Raw genomic sequence first — 16,140 nt, 5'->3', positions numbered from 1 at the left:
GAAAGAAGTCAGAGAAAGACTGCATGGTGTTACTTAAATGTGGAATCTAGAAAGGCCAGACTCATAAAAAATGAATATGTGATGATTACTGGGGCTGAGGGTGGGGGAAATGGGGAGATGTCAATTAAAGGGTACAAACTCCCAGCTAAGGTGGATAAGTTCTGGGGATCTAATGTACAACATGATGACTGTAATTAGCAATACTGTATTATATTTTTGAAAGTTGCTAAGAGTAAGTCAGATGTTCTCACCATGAAAAAGAAGTAGTAATTATAGGATGTGATGGAAATGTTAGTTAAGGCAATGGTGGTGATTATTATGCAGTGTATGTAAGTGTAATCAAATCAGCGCAGTGTATACCTTAAACTTACACAATGTCAATTTTATCTCAATAAAGTTGGGAAAAAATTAAAGGAATTTTCAGCAATGATATAGAAGTTCTTTAGTTGTGTTAACCAATATGGTCACCACTAGACCACATATGGCTATTGAGAACTTAAAATATAGCTGTTGTGACCAAGGAAATACTTTAAAATTTTTAATTTAATTTAAATTGCTGCATATGGCCAGTGGCTGCTACATTGGATAGAAATTATTCAATTGTGTTCTCAGACTATAATAGGATTAAACTAGAAATCAGTAACAGAATAGTTGGGAAATCCCAAAATATTTCTGAATTAATATACTTTAAATAATCTATGGGTCAAAACAAGTTACTCAGATGTGTCTGACTCTTTGAGACCCCATGGGCTGTAGCAAGACTACTGGGGCGGGTTACCACACCCTTCTCTGGGGGATCTTCCTGACCCAGGGATCAAACTCACGTCTTTTATGTCTCCTGCACTGACAGGTGGGTTCTTTACCATTAACGTCCATTAAAGGGAAGCTCATTCTATAAGTCCAGAATTATGGTATTATCAATTCCTGATATTTTTATAAATAGCTGGATAGATAAATAAATGGGAGAAAAGACAAATCTACATGCAGAAGAATTCAAAATAGTTTATGTAGTGACTCTGCCCTCACATTTCAAATCCCTTTTGTTCAAAGGTCAACTGTACTTAGCCAGCTCAATTCCATTCAGTTGCTCAGTCATATCCAACTTTTTGTGACCCAGTGGACTGCAGCACGCCACGCCTCCCTGTCCATCACCAACTCCTGGAGTTTACTCAAACTCACTTCCATTGAGTCGGTGATGCCATCCAGCCATCTCATCCTCTGTCGTCCCCTTCTCCTCCGGCCTTCAATCTTTCCCAGCATCAGTGTCTTTTCAAATGAGTCAGCTCTTCATATCAGGTGGGCAAAGTATTGGAGTTTCAGCTTCAGCCTCAGTCCTTCCAATGAACACCCAGGACTGATCTCCTTTAGGATGGACTGGTTGGATCTCCTTGCAGTCCAAGGGTCTCTCAAGAGTCTTCTCCAACACCACAGTTCAAAATCATCAATTCTTCAGTGCTCAGCTTTCTTTATAGAAGTACTTAGCCAGTACTTCTCAAAATTGTTAAGGCCATCAGTAATGTGAAAAGTCTGAGAAACTATCAGAGCCAAAAAGAGCCTAAGAAGACACGTTCACTACATATAGTGTGGTATCCTGAATGAGATTCTGTAACAGAAAAAGGGCATTAAGTCAAAACACAGGATATCTGAATAAAGTACAGACTTTGGTTAATTGTATCAATACCAGTTCATTAGTTGTAAAAAACGTACAATATTAATGTAAGATATTAACAGGGGAAAGCAGGAATGAGGTACATAAGAACTCGCTGTACTATTTTTGAAGTTTTCTGTAAATCTAATGCTATTCTAAAATAAAAAGTTCATTAAAAAACTTAATAGGTATATGTTGAAAACCTCCTCTCAAAAACTGGGTTTTCCTACTCCTCCATTTTTATTCAAAATTTTATTGGCAGCCCTAGTCAGTGAAATAAAATATGAAAAATAAGATGTATGATTGGAAAGAAAAAATGTTTCTATACATAGAAAATGCAATTCTATAAAATTTTAGAATTATCAGGGTCTTTGAATCTAAATTCATTCTACACAAATCAACTTTATTTTTATAAGCCAGCTACACACAATTCAAGACCTCTTCATATGACTGAAAGATATTAAGACCTACATAAATGATAGATATACCATGTAAATATTTTTGAAGACTCGGTTTTTCAGTTCTCCTCAGATTGATTTAGGGATTCAATATAATTCCATGCAAGTCCCAGCAGGCATGTTTGTGAACAATGAGATGCTGATTCTAAGATGTATATGGAAATGCAAAGGAACAGGAAAGGCTATAACAAAAAACCTGAAAAAGAATTACAGAATAACTAAGGCAGGTGAGGGCCCTCCTGGTGGCTCCGCAATAAAGAACTCACCTGCAATGCAGGAGACCTGGGTTCGATCCCTGGGTCAGGAAGATCCCCTGGAGAAGGAAACAGCAACCCACTCCAGTATTCTTGCCTGGAGAACTCCATGGACAGAGGAGCCTGGTGGGTCATAGTCCATGGGGTTCCAGAAGAGTTGGACATAATTTAGAGACTAAACAACAGCTAAGGCAAGGGATTGGTGCAGGCAGAGATATAGACTAATGGAAGAGATGAGAGTGCAGAAACAAACCTACTCTTATATGACCATTGGAATTAAGACTAAGGTGGCACTGCAGAGGAATGAGAAAGGGATGGTCTTTTCAATAAACAGCTCTTGGTCCGTTGGTTATCCACATAGTAAACAAATGCAGCATGGCACGTACTTTCAATATTTCCTTTAGAGTAGGCCAGCTGATTAGTGTAGTTTTTGTTGTTCATTCAATGATTACTTCCTAAATGGCATTTTCCTATTTTATTCATAAAATTTATAACTATCTGAATTATTTCACTCATTGGCTTTTTAATGATCTGTCTTGTTTCCAGTATTGCATAAAGTCCTTGAGAAAAAGAATCCTCTCTGCTCTGCTGAAACCAGTGTACTTGGAATATCTAGAACATTTCTTGGCACCATCAGAAGCTTTTTAATAAATAAATGAATTCATAAATCTGCCAGGAAAATTTGGAATGAGAATAGCAGGTAATCCCTTGATCTGGCACTTGAATGTTGAGACAGTTTACTTGGGTGAGCCTGCGTGCTAAGTTGCTTGAGTCATGTCCGACTCTTCACAACCCTATGGACTGAAACTCATCAGGCTGCTCTGTCTATGGAGATTCTCCAGGCAAGAATACTGGAGTGGGCTGCCATGCCCAAGAGGGTCTTCCTGACACAGGGATCAAACCCACGTCTCATGTCTCCTGCGTCGGCATGCAGGTTCTTTACCACTAGCACCACTTGGAGAAGCCTTTGGAAGAGGCTGGGGTGGGGTAAAAGTTTGGAGTATATTCCAGATGGGGAGTATAGTACATACCAAGTGTGAGTAAATGTGAGGGTATTACAGGGTGACTTTCCAAAGAGGCCATCCCTCTAGGCAGTAAATGGAAATGTTTGTTTATAGAGTTTTATTTATTCAGTCACAAGACTCAGAACCCCTTTGGAGATGGGCCTAGTGTGTAATCTGTTTTAACAAACCCTGTTCATTTAAGATTGAGAACCACCAGATCCAAGCCATTATCCTTCCTTTAGCTGGGACCACTTCTAATTTTAAATCATTTACATGTGCTTTTTTTTTTTTTTTTTAAGCACCACAATTCTATTTTTAATGTCAGTGGAAACCTAGGAAGGTGAAAGAAAAAAGAAACTCATAAAAATCTATGGTAATCTGTAGGTATGAAACAATATATTGTACTAAGGCAGTAAGGGAAAATTTCTCTTTCCTCAAGCTGAAGACTATTGAAAGGGCTCTCAGTTGAGTGAACATAAAAGCCGTAAGCCAGCTGGCCATAAAACATCTTTAGAGACATAGCCATGATTTTTCAGTAGCTATTAAAGATTTTATTCCACCTTGACTTAGAAGTCAATTTTAAACCGCCTCCACTTCTGAAAAACATTTTTCAGTGATTGTCAGAGGCTAGGCTGAGTGGCAGGCTTTAGTTTACTTAAAGAAGCTACCAGAAGATTTCAGCCCCAGGTGTTTCTAAATATTATGGGAGGGAAGACAACCCTCGATGTTACAAACACAGCAGGCAAGGTAAGGCCTCCTATCTTTCTTCTTTTAAATGAAAGCCCTCAATACTGTTTTTCAATCAATTCCTAGCATCTATCTCAGTCTCTACCACGAAAACGCTTAAACTTAAGACATTCATCGTTTGTTGGGGAATTAAAATAAGATCGTTTTAGTGGCCATGTGTCTTCCTCAGAATCCCTCCTTCATCGATTCAAAAGCGTTTTCAGTCCTTTCTCAAGTTCAGAGTCATCCGTCCACTGGCGATCAATCAAAGGCAAGGATCTCCACGTGCTAACCTCCCTCGGGGCAGAGCCAGGGAAGGAGTTGATTCCCACACCCTCGCCTTCCAGGCTGGGGTCCCTCCTGGACCACCGCTTCGGGCCCCTCTGCGCGCTCTGTCTAGGGGCTTTCACCACCTGGCTGGGTGGTCTGACCTTGACCCTCCTGGTCCCCCTCGCCGTCGGCGCTCAGCTACCCTCCGCGGCCACCAGGGGGCGGCCGAGGTCGGCGCCGCCCCGAGGAGGGGACGCCCGGGGAGAGGAAGTGCCGCGAGTTCTGGCCCGGCCCGCTCTGAGCGCAGGCGGCGGCGAGCTGCGGCCTCTCACCGGGGCCTTCCCGGCCAGGCCAGTCCCCCCCGGCCTTTCCCCGCCCCTCGCGGGCTGCCAGCGGCGGCGGGTTCCGGGTCCTGTGACCCGTCAGGCGGCGCGGCGGGAAGGGCGGCCGGTCTCGGAGAAAAGTTTCGACGGCCGGCGGGGCTCTCGGGGCGCCGCGGGGAGGGCGCGGCCGGGCGGGGCTCCCGAGCTCGCCGAGAGCGGCCGGCCGGCGGAGCGGGGTCCGGGGCGCTCATGGCGGGCGGCGGAGCCGGGGACCCGGGCCGCGGGGCGGCCGCCGCCGCGGCGCCGCCGGAGACCAGCGAGCACCTCTTCAAGGTGCTGGTCATCGGCGAACTCGGCGTGGGCAAGACCAGCATCATCAAGCGCTACGTCCACCAGCTCTTCTCCCAGCACTACCGGGCCACCATCGGGGTGGACTTCGCCCTCAAGGTCCTCAACTGGGACAGCAGGACGCTGGTGCGCCTGCAGCTGTGGGACATCGCGGGTAAGCGGGTGGCCCGAGCCGGGGACGTGCGGGGACCCCGAGGAGGGCGGGCGGCGGCCTCCGGGCAGGGGGCGCCCGCGGGGTTTCCCCGCCGTCGGAAGCCTCGGGGATGCGGGGGCAGTGCTCGGCCGCCCTCGGTCTCCTTGCTTCTTTCTCTGTCCTCTGCCAGGACTTGCCTGCCCGAGTAAGTTTAAAAGAAAGGGACTAAACCACCTGGAAAGATGGAAGGGGATGTTGGACTCCAGGGGGAATCAGCACAGTGGAACAGGCGACGGTAGTCGAAGAATTTAAAAGCATTTAAATTTAAAATTTAAAAGAATTTAAAAGAACAAGATAAATAAATGCATAGAGAAAATAACCCTGGTTAGACGCCTCAGCTCGGTCTGTGGAAAGCGCTGGTGTTTTTAAGAGATCGGAGGTCCTCTGCTTTGGAGCTCTCACCTGACCAGAGGTGAGAAAGCCGCGGAGGCTTTCCCCGAAGTTTTCATTCTGAATCTTGACGAGGACGAGGGAGGGGAAGGGGCTGGCTCCTCTCCTTCGCTTTAACATTTTAGAGATAAGAACAGAGATTCAGAGTGGTTGAACAACTCACCCAAAGTTACACTCCTAGTTAGGGACACCCCCAAACTAGAAACCAGGGTTTCTTTTCAGAAGGGTTTTCATCTTCATCATCCACCTTGAGTCTGAGACCCTTCCTTGGGAGCGAAACCCCATTCTTTGTACGTCGTGCCCGCATTCCTAGGGGAGGCCACCCCGGCAAAGATTGGGGAAAACTTCTCTTGAAACCTTATGCTCCTCTTCCCCTCCGCGAACCAACACCTAGCCCCACTCCTCCCGCCCCACACCCAATGTATAATATCATTTCCCTGGCATTTCCCAATGCTTTCCATTGTCATTTTGGAGCATAGTAACCCTGTGTGAGGAGGGTACAGATTCTCCTTACTCTAATGTATGAAAACTTGAACTCTGGCTGGTATGGTGGGTTGGATGTGTGCATTTAATAAGCCATTAACTTTGGGAAAGTTGAAATATGGAAGTGGTACCAGGAATTACCCTGTTCAGTCATTATGAGTGTTACATTCAGTCTGCCTTCGAGATGGGGCATGTTCAGGGTCAAAGAGCCCATCCTTCATCCTCCACTTGTATGACTGAAGCCTGTAAAAGGTGTGGTCACCCAACTGGTGAAGAGTCAGGGACCCAGGTCTGTCTGCTGGGTAGTGCTCTTTTCATCAACAGCTTATTACATATGAGACAATATTGAAGAAATATCACATATATACTCATTTATTTAAGACGAGGCTTCTCTACCTCCGATAGGAAAATAAAGTGATGTATGTCACCTCTAAGAAAGGGGGATAGTCAGCCTTTGGGTTCAGCTTGTTTTTTTTTTTTTTTTTTTTTTTCGGTTACAGAAAACCAAATGTTCGTTTGAAAAGTTTTGAGAAGTCATCTTTTGAAGCCAGAGGCTTCTTTCGAAACACTTCCTGCTTTTTCACAGAGCACTTATGAGTAAGAGTATTGCTCCTTGACAAAGTTGTGGATTCTAAAGGTTGCCTTACCACGTGATAATCATTCTACCAAAATCTTCAATGTAGCTGTGAATTTCCATGAAGATGATTTTAAATCTCTGCCTAGGAGGATTGTTGAGTTTGCTTTATTCTTCATGTAAAATAGTGTGGTGTTTAGCAGTTAAATTGTGACTGGGTCCTTCTGCAGGTAAATAAAAGTTTTTTTTTATGGCACAGTTGTGTTTTTTTAAGCTACAAGGAAAAATGCTTCTGTTTGGAGACTTGGGAAAGCATAAGCATGAGTTAGAGTTTTCTTCCCCTTTTTCATCCTGCTTAACCAGACCTATTTCACCAGGAGGGGAACGTATTCAGTCTCTACCAGACTCTGGTACATATCGGCCTAGGTGGAATTTTCTTGCAGTTTTGCCTGAATGCAAAGCTTAAGCCTTTCCAGGAAGGAAAGCAGACCTTTCAGAATCTCCAAAAGGGATTCCATCCAGCAAGTACACACCAATAATTAACAAGATTAGAGGTAAACTTATGAGATGATTGGAAATTATAAGGTTCATCTTTTAAATAAGGTTTTCAGTATATAAGGAAACGAAGAGCAAAAAATAATGTGGCTTTAACTTAAGGTTTAGGGAGCTCTGTCATTAACTCTATCATTAGCAAACCAAGGTTTGGTTTGAATATTTGGGCTACTAGTCAATCCTGGCTCATACCATTCGACTTAAGTAGTCATGATGTAATGGAGGCAAAGTGAAGGTCACTCCAAATAGTTCCCCATGGCTAAACATATTTGCCTTGTGTAGCAACAAAGTTGATTCGTATTTAATTCTCAAAGGGGGGAGGTATTCCTTGATTGCAAAATAGTAGGTGGAGTTAGCCACTCGACCTGACTAACCTCAGGTGTGTTGTTATTACTGGTTAGACTTTGGTTGCTGCTTTAGAAGTGGGAAAGGTGTAAAGAAATTCTGTCAGGTCTCTCTACTTGAAAGCTCTGGCAAGCATAACAGGCCGGAATTACCCAAATGTTTTCTGTAAATGTAGCCAAGCAGTTTAAGCTAAACTCTTCAAATTGAGAACCATAGTGACTCATAGATACAGGCCTTATAAATCCTTATTACATCAAATGAATGCAGCTTTAAAGTACAGATGCAATTTAACACAATTTTGTGTTAGGCAGTTCCTTTCTTTTACTTCATATCTGTTTTGAGACTGCTGCTCAACACATTACTGAGATAGACTGAAATATTGAAGTCTTTGATAAGATTCTAAAGAGAGAGTTTAATAAATGTATACTAAATTAGGATGCAGTATCTGATCTTCCTTTTAACATGTATTATAGATGAATTGAGTATTTGGCTCACTACTTATTATAAGCTTATTAGCAACTGTAGAATTTTTCAAGTAGATTGAATGGTTGGTCTAGGCTAAAAATTTTTTTTTTAAAGCTTGTCCATTTAGATCTAGTATAATTTAGTCTGCATGCATTCATTGCAGTGATTTGCTTTTATAGGGAAGGCAAAATTTTATCTCTACCTTCTTAGAATTTTCAGCTGGTCCTGAGAATTAAATTAATGTAAGACAGATTAATAGCTGAAATTTATTTGACAGTGAAAGTCACTCAGTCATGTCCGACTCTTTGTGACCCTTTGGGCTATGTAGTCCATGGCATTCTCCAGATGAGAATACTGGAGTGGGTAGCCTATCCCTTCTCCAGCAGATCTTCCCAACCCAGAAATCGAACTGAGGTCTACTGTATTGCAGGCGAATTCTTTACCAACTGAGCTCTCAGGGAAGCTTTACATAACACAGGAGCCCACATAAGGAAAGGAAGAACCCCCAAAAGTACAAAAATATAAATGCTTTTATACTAGGTTGAACAAAGGCAGCTATAGAAAAATAACCAAACTCTGTAGGATACTAAAGGAAGATAAGAGCTATTTTAACAAGATCTGCTTCTGCAGAATTCTCTCAGTTTGATCATCGCTGGTGATGAGCACAGTTCCTTCCTTCCTTATTGGGGAGGACATCTTTCACATGGTAGTTTTATCTCCTGATTTAAGGAAGAAGAAGGGGAGGTTGGAGTACCCATCTTGCCCTTGTTTTTCAAGTGCCCTTAGTTCAAATAATACTTTTGTCATAGTGGCATTAGAATAGGGAGGGAGCCTATTCTACCACTCTTCAGTTTTTAGTATCAAAATTTCTTTATAAAAATCTGAGTAAAAAAAAAAAAAGAAAAAATCTGAGTATACTCCTTTGGGCCAGAGAACAAATCAGAAACAATGTACTCTGAAATTCATGTAAATATGATTTATCAGAGCATAAAATCCATGCTTGGAAGACCTTATAAGTTATATAAACCATACTTAGATTGACTTTTGAGCCATACTTAGATTCACTTTTGAGTTTTTTGATTCCCATCTGAAAATAAAATGTTGATCTTGTCTTCTTTGTTCTCTCTCGCATATTGCCAATTGCTGTAACTAGTGGTCTCTTCTTGTTTTCTTTGATAATGCTCCAACTGTTCATGAGCAAGAGCCTGGAATGTTATCTCACGCTTTCTTGACCTTCAGAGTGTCTATCAGTCAAGGATTGTTAATGTTCAAATATGAAGAAGCAGTTCTTTGAGGAATTAGTCTCTGTTATATGTAGGCTCTTAGTCCTACAGTCATTTTCTTAGGGCTTATTGTGGGTCAGTTACTTAATAATTCATTTAAAAGGATTGAAATAAAGTCTTTATTACATCTGACTTGTACAGTCTTACCATCTTCAGCCTTATTCCAGTTCAATTTTGTGCTGAATTCCAAGCAAAGCCTACTATCCCATTTTACATCTTCAAATCTTCCTTACTTCGTAAGCCCTGACACAACCTTTGGGTTCCCCAGCCTGGACTGTGCTTTCACAAATGCCCAGACAGGAATTTCAACATAACAGCATATTTGTGTAACTGACATGAAGAAAATTCCCCTGGTAATGTCGTGCCTGTTGCCTTTCCTTCTTTTGAATATGTTACCATTCTTAATTCCAGGTCGGATAAAAGTTGCTCAGGTTAGAAGTGCAGAGAGCCAAGTTCTGATAAGAAGTACTAAAATTTGACTTGGCTGCTAGCCATTTGCTTAATCAGTCTATTGTTTGAGTAGAATTAAAGGCTTTTAGAGACCGTATGGTGTAAACCCAGGGAGGTGTGGTAAGTTGACCAAGAAAACAGGTAATCCATGGCACAGGTCTCATGTCTCTAAGAGCAGAGTGGATTTTTGGTAACGTAAGAATGACATAAACTTTTGTCTAACTTTGCAAATATTCTGGTCAGCCCTGTTTTGGAGCATATAACTCATATTTCATACCTATTGTAATCATTACCATCTCTTTATGTCATCGGTCCAGAATTTCTAGTTCTTATACTTAATTATGAAACATACTACTTCCCAGGCAGACACTTTTTGATTGGCTGCATCTCTCTCTCTCTTTTTTTTTTTTTTTTGGTACATTTTGAAAGACTGTCCAGACTGTCGACTTCTCTGAAGTTAATGAAGCTATTTTATTGGTATTTGGTTGTAGAGCACACCCTGGAAAACAAGGCAATAATTACAGCTGTTTGTCTGGACTACTCTGATCCTACAGAGTAAACCTGTAGCTGTGCATTATTCCAGAGGTGCAGTGTTATTTTCAAATATATCTTAGGAATTTCAGCCTTGTGTGTATATATGGTATTCTGACCTTCCAAAATGGCAACCCACTCCACTGTTCTTGCCTGGAGAATCCCATGCACAGAGGAGCCTGGCTGGCTACAGTCCAGTTGCAGAGTCGGGCTTGACTTAGTGACTTAGCGACTTAGCAGCAGCAGCAGCTACCTGACCTTCCAGCTTGCTTAAACTTTTGATATGTAAATTTCAATGATTCTTCTTTTTTAAAAGATATTTTTATTTTGTATTGGGGTATAGCCGATTAACAAACAATGTTGCCAGCATCTTATTCCCTTTTAATGTGTACTCAAGATTTTGTTTTATTTATCTCATTATCAAGTGAAAGGAGATCACCACATCAGGAGACAACTGGCATTGAAAGAGATAGTTTGTTACTGATAGTTCCCTGTAGGAGGGACCCGGTCACTGCGGGACCACACCGGGCAGCACCAGGGTCATTTAGGAGGCAGAAGGAGCTGGGAGAAAGCGGAGCAAAGACTGCAGCCTTTGTTGTGATTTTTGAAGAGAGGACCTCGCAGGTAGCAAGCTGAGCAAGTTTAGGATTGGATAGTTTGCAAGATTTCAGTTTGCTGAGGGCTATAGGGATGGTCCCTCGTTGTCTCTGACCTAGCCTGCAAGAGCCTGACAAAAGAAAGCAAGTAGAGGAGAAGGACTCAGGACTGATTGACTTGCATATTGAAGACATGCTCTCAGCAAGTTGTTTGCTCTAATAACTAGATAACCCTGGGCGGCTGGGGGTGGGGGGGGGGGGGGCGGGCGGGCAGTCCAGCCCCTGCCCTGGTCTACAAGGCCCCAAGATGTCAAAGTATCATAAAATATATTTTTTAAAAAAACAGACTTGTGGACTCTGGGAGAAGGCGAGGGTGGGATGTTTCAGGAGAACAGCATTGAAACATGTGTATTATCTAGGGTGAAACGGATAACCAGCTCAGGTTGGGTACATGAGACAAGTGCTCGGGCCTGGTGCACTGGGAAGACCCAGAGGGATCGGGTGGAGAGGGAAGTGGGAGGGGGGACTGGGATGGGGAATACATGTAAATCCATGGCTAATTCATATCAATGTATAACAAAAACTACTGTAATGATGTAAAGTAATTAGCCTCCAACTAATAAAAATTAAAAAAAAAAATAAAATAAAATAAAAAAACCTGATGAATACATATTTCTAGGCACTTATTAAAAATGGACTAAGATGAGAAAAAGTAATCTTCCAAAGAAAAAAACTTTGAAGGCCTTAGATTTGGAGTCCAAGAATAGCGTATCCTTAAAATAGTGAGGATTTCACACTTAATCAACACTTAAGTAGTAGAAAGTGGGCTCAGTCAACAAGTTTAAGTTTCACTATGGCTGTATAGATCTTCTCTTGGTGGTGAAACAGTGTTGACTTATGTGAGGAGATTTCTGGAGGTGAGATAAATGATCAAGAAAAAGGTGTTTAGAATTTTATTCAGTTATATTTTCAAAAAGAGCTTCTGCTCTTTTACAGTCACGGAGGCTAGAAACATGTGATTTCTTCACTCTTATTTTGAGAGCGACAAACCACATAAAAATAAATGAATAGCGCTGGTTACTTTAAGGCTTTGTGTTGGTCTTTCTGACAGGAGATCTTACATTCTCTTCTTCCTCATTTTTTTCACTCACTTCTATCCAGATATTTTCCTTAAGCATTTTCTGTAGTGATTTTTGATGGCTTTGAAATTAAGCTAAATATATATTGGGTTTTTTGGTGTTTTGTGGGTTTTTTGTTTGTTCGTTTTTTAGTGTGACTGTATGGGACCTGCTCTGTCAGATTCATCTGAGTTGCTTAAATGCATCTTCCTTAGCATCAGCTATAAGCAGAACTGGCTTCATCTGTCAAACATCCTCATAAATCATGGTTTAACAAGAGAAAAGTTAGGTCCCTCACCTAATAAGTCTGTGGTTGAGCAGTCCATGGCTGGTGAACAGAACCATTCATTCTTCGTGGACCAAAGCTGACATTTCACCACTCAGCTATTCCCTGGCTGTATTCTTTGCCTTTCTGGTCTAGTCAGACATCCATGCCTTGTTGCAAGGGCAGCTGGGAAATCTAGGGCTTTTTCTGTTTGTTTTCAAACTGGACACACTGCTTCCCCAAATAAAATTCTGTGAAGGGATACTGAAAAGGCAACTAGCAATACTCTGTGCTTAACAAGTCAGAGTTCCTAGAGGGAGGGCCTGGAAGTGTGTAATTTACCAGGCACCACGGGTAATCTTTCCCAGGTGGCGCTAGTGGTAAAGACCCCACCTGCCAATGCAGGAGGCATAAGAGACACGGGTTTGACCCTGGGTCAGGAAGATCCCCTGGAGGAGGGCACGGCAACCCACTCCAGTCTTCTTCCCTGGAGAATCCCATGGACAGAGGAGCCTGGTGGGCCACAGTCCAGGGGGTCACAAAGTATCGGGCGCGACTGAGCACACACAGCTTGGGCGATCTGATCCATGCTCAAGCTGAGAACAGCGGTTCTGTCTTGCCCGTGCTGACTGTTGCCAACAGACCCATCCTGTTACTGCACTCCACTGAACAAGTCTGCTGCTCCCCGGGTTCCTTGACACCCACCTTTCCTGGCCCCTAAGTTCCTGTCTGTTTTGCATCACCCACTCCTTATCTCTTTTGCTGTCTCAAGGGGTGATGTAAGGAGACAAGATAAATCACATGACAGAGATGGGCCATGTCTTGCTCTCACTGAATGCTGTACTTAGGAAAAAGCCAGTATCTCAAACTTCCAAAACTATTCAGACTTTGGAGACAAACCAAAAAGATACTTTGATTTTATTCCCCTCTTTAAATTGATTAAAGTCAACTGTTCTTTTTACACTCACCACAGCAGATGTAAATAGTTGAATAAAAACAGACCTTACACTGTGACCTAAATACCACAAAAGCTTGCTCGTCTCTAATTAGCAAAAAGAAAAATCCAGTTTCTGAACTGTTGTGTATCTGGGAATAGGTCATTTTGAAGGCTGCTTATTGAGACTGCTGCTGCCATCTCAAAGGGAGTTTGTTTTTCTTTTGTTTAGGTATTTTTTAACTTCTTTTTTTTCTGTGTTCAGTTTTGTTACTCTTTTGCTTGACAGACAGGTTTGATCTCAACCTCAAAAGGTGGTGGCATGGGTGCGAACAGTACTTTGTACATGATTTAAAGAGCAACTTTGCCTCTTTCCCTATAATGCTTTTTTGCCAAGTGGAAATATATTTCCAAATATAAGCGTAGAATCTCAGAGGCAGGAAATTTTGGTAAAAAAACCCTTCATGTAATCACAGTTAACATTTATGAAAAGCTGCTTTCTAGTCACCGTCTCTCAATTTACTTTTTTTTAAATTGAAGAATAATTGCTTTACACCACCATGAATTGTGTTTGTTGCTGCCACACAGCAGCATGAATCAGATCAGTCCAGTTCAGTGTCTCAGCTGTGGCCTACTCTTTGCGACCCTGTGGACTGCAGCACACCAGATTTCCTGTCCATCACCAACTCCCAGAGCTTGCTCGAACTCGTGCCCATTGAGTTGGTGATGCCATCCAACCATCTCATCCTCTGTCATTCCCTTCTCCTGCCTTCAGTATTTCCCAGAATCAGGGTCTTTTCCAATGAGTCAGTTCTTCCCATCGGATGGCCAAAGTATTGGACTTTCAGCTTCAACATCAGTCCTTCCAATGAATATTCAGGGCTGATCTCCTTTAGGATGGACTGGTTGGATCTCCTTGCAGTACAAGAGACTCCCAAGAGTCTTCTCCAACACCACAGTTCAAAAGCATCAATTCTTTGGTGCTCAGCTTTTTTTATAGTCCATACTCACATCCATACATGATTACTGGAAAAACCATAGCTTTGATTGGATGGGCCTTTGTCGCCAAAGTAATGTCCCTGCTTTTTAATATGCTGTCTAGGGTGGTCATAGCTTTTTTTTTTCCCAAGGAGCAAGTGTCTTTTAATTTCATGACAGCAGGTACCATCTGCAGTGATTTTGGAGCCCAAGAAAGTAAAGCCTGTCACTGTTTCCATTGTTTCCCCATCTATTTGCCATGAAGTGATGGGACCAGATACCATGATCTTAGTTTTTTGAATGTTGAGTTTTAAGCCAGATTTTTCATTCTCTTCTTTCACTTTCATCAAGAAGCTCTTTAGTTTCTCTTTGCTTTCTGTCATAAGGGTGGTGTCATCTGCATATCTGAGGTTGTTGATATTTCTGTCGGCAGTCTTGATTCCAGCTTGTGCTTCTTCCAGCCCAGCGTTTCTCATGATGTACTCTGCATGTAAATTAAATAAGCAGGGTGACAATATACAGCCTTGACGTACTCCTTCCCCAGTTTGGAACCAGTCTGTTGTTCCATGTCTGCTTCTAGCTGTTGCTTCCTGACCTGCATACAGGTTTCTCAGGAGGCAGGTAACATGGTCTGGTATTACCATCTCTTGAAGAATTTCTTCCACAGTTTGTTGTGATCCACACAAAGGCTTTAGCATAGTCAATGAAGCAGAAGTAGATGTTTTTCTAGAATTCTCTTGCTTTTTCTGTGATATAACGGATGTTGGCAATTTGATCTCTGGTTCCTCTACCTTTTCAAAATCCAGCTTGCATATCAGGAATTTCTCAGTTCACGTACTTTTGAAGCCTACTTTGGAGAATTTTGTACATTACTTTGCTAGTGTGTGAGATGAGTGCAGTTGTGTGGTAGTTTGAACAATCTTTGGCATTGCCTTTCTTTTGGAATTGGAATGAAAACTGACCTTTTCCAGTCCTGTGGTCACTACTGACTTTTCCAAAATTACTGGGCTATTGAGTGCAGCACTTTCACAGCATCATCTTTTGGATCTGAAGTAGCTCAACTGGAATTCAATCACCTCCAGTAGCTTTGTTCGTGGTGATGCTTCCTAAGGCCTATTTGACTTCACACTTCAAGATGTCTGGCTCTAAGTGAGTGATCACACCATTATGGTTATCTGGGCTGTTAGGATCTTTTTTTGTATAATTCTTCTGCGTATTTTTGCCACCTCTTCTTCATATCTGCTTCTGTTAGGTCCATACCATTTCTGTCCTTTGTTGTGCTCATCTTTGCTTGAAATGTTCCCTTGATATCTCTAATTTTCTTGAAGAGATCTCTAGTCTTCCTCATTCTGTTGTTTTCCTCTATTTCTTTGCATTGATCACTGAGAAAGGCTTTCTTATCTCTCCTTGCTATTCTTTGGAAGTAATCATAAGGGATTTGATTTAGTTCATACCTGAATGGTCTAGTGGTTTTCCCTACTTTCGTCAATTTAAGTCTGAATTTGGCAATAAGGAGTTCATGATCTGAGCCACAGTCAGCTCTGGGTCTTGTTTTTGCTGACTGTATAGAGATTCTCCATCTTCGGCTGCAAAGATGTAATCAATCTGATTTCAGTATTGACCATCTGGTGATGTCCATGTGTAGAGTAGTCTCTTGTGTTGTTGGAAGAGGGTGTTTGCTCTGACCACTGCATCCTCTTGGCAAAACTCTGTTAGCCTTTGCTCTGCTTCAATTTTTACTCCAAGGCTTGCCTGTTACTCCAGGTATCTCTTAACTTCCTACCTTTGCATTCCAGTCCCCTATGATAAAAAGGATGTCTTTTTTTGGTGTTAGTTCTAGAAGATCATGTAGGTCTTCATAGAACCATTCAACTTAAGCTTATTTGGTATTAGTGGTCAGGGCATAGACTTAGATTACTGTGATATCAAATGGGGTTTGCCTCGGAAATGAA

General features: G+C 42.1%; 1 protein-coding gene across 1 annotated transcript in view; it reads left to right on the top strand.

Annotated features, from left to right (window-relative positions):
- The first annotated feature begins 4,780 nt into the window (after nucleotides 1-4,780).
- The window catches only part of RAB32 (RAB32, member RAS oncogene family), a 28,834-nt gene continuing 17,474 nt past the window's right edge, over nucleotides 4,781-16,140 (top strand). Inside the window, exon 1 of the mRNA XM_020898435.2 lies at nucleotides 4,781-5,185. Within this exon, the coding sequence (XP_020754094.2) occupies nucleotides 4,933-5,185 (253 nt within the window). The 5' untranslated portion in view covers nucleotides 4,781-4,932. The remainder of the gene's footprint in view (nucleotides 5,186-16,140) is intronic.

This window comes from Odocoileus virginianus, chromosome 34 (assembly GCF_023699985.2).
Source record: "Odocoileus virginianus isolate 20LAN1187 ecotype Illinois chromosome 34, Ovbor_1.2, whole genome shotgun sequence".
Lineage (NCBI taxonomy): Eukaryota > Metazoa > Chordata > Mammalia > Artiodactyla > Cervidae > Odocoileus > Odocoileus virginianus.
Note: the sequence above shows the minus strand (reverse complement) of the source record. Positions and strands in the feature narration are given on the sequence as shown.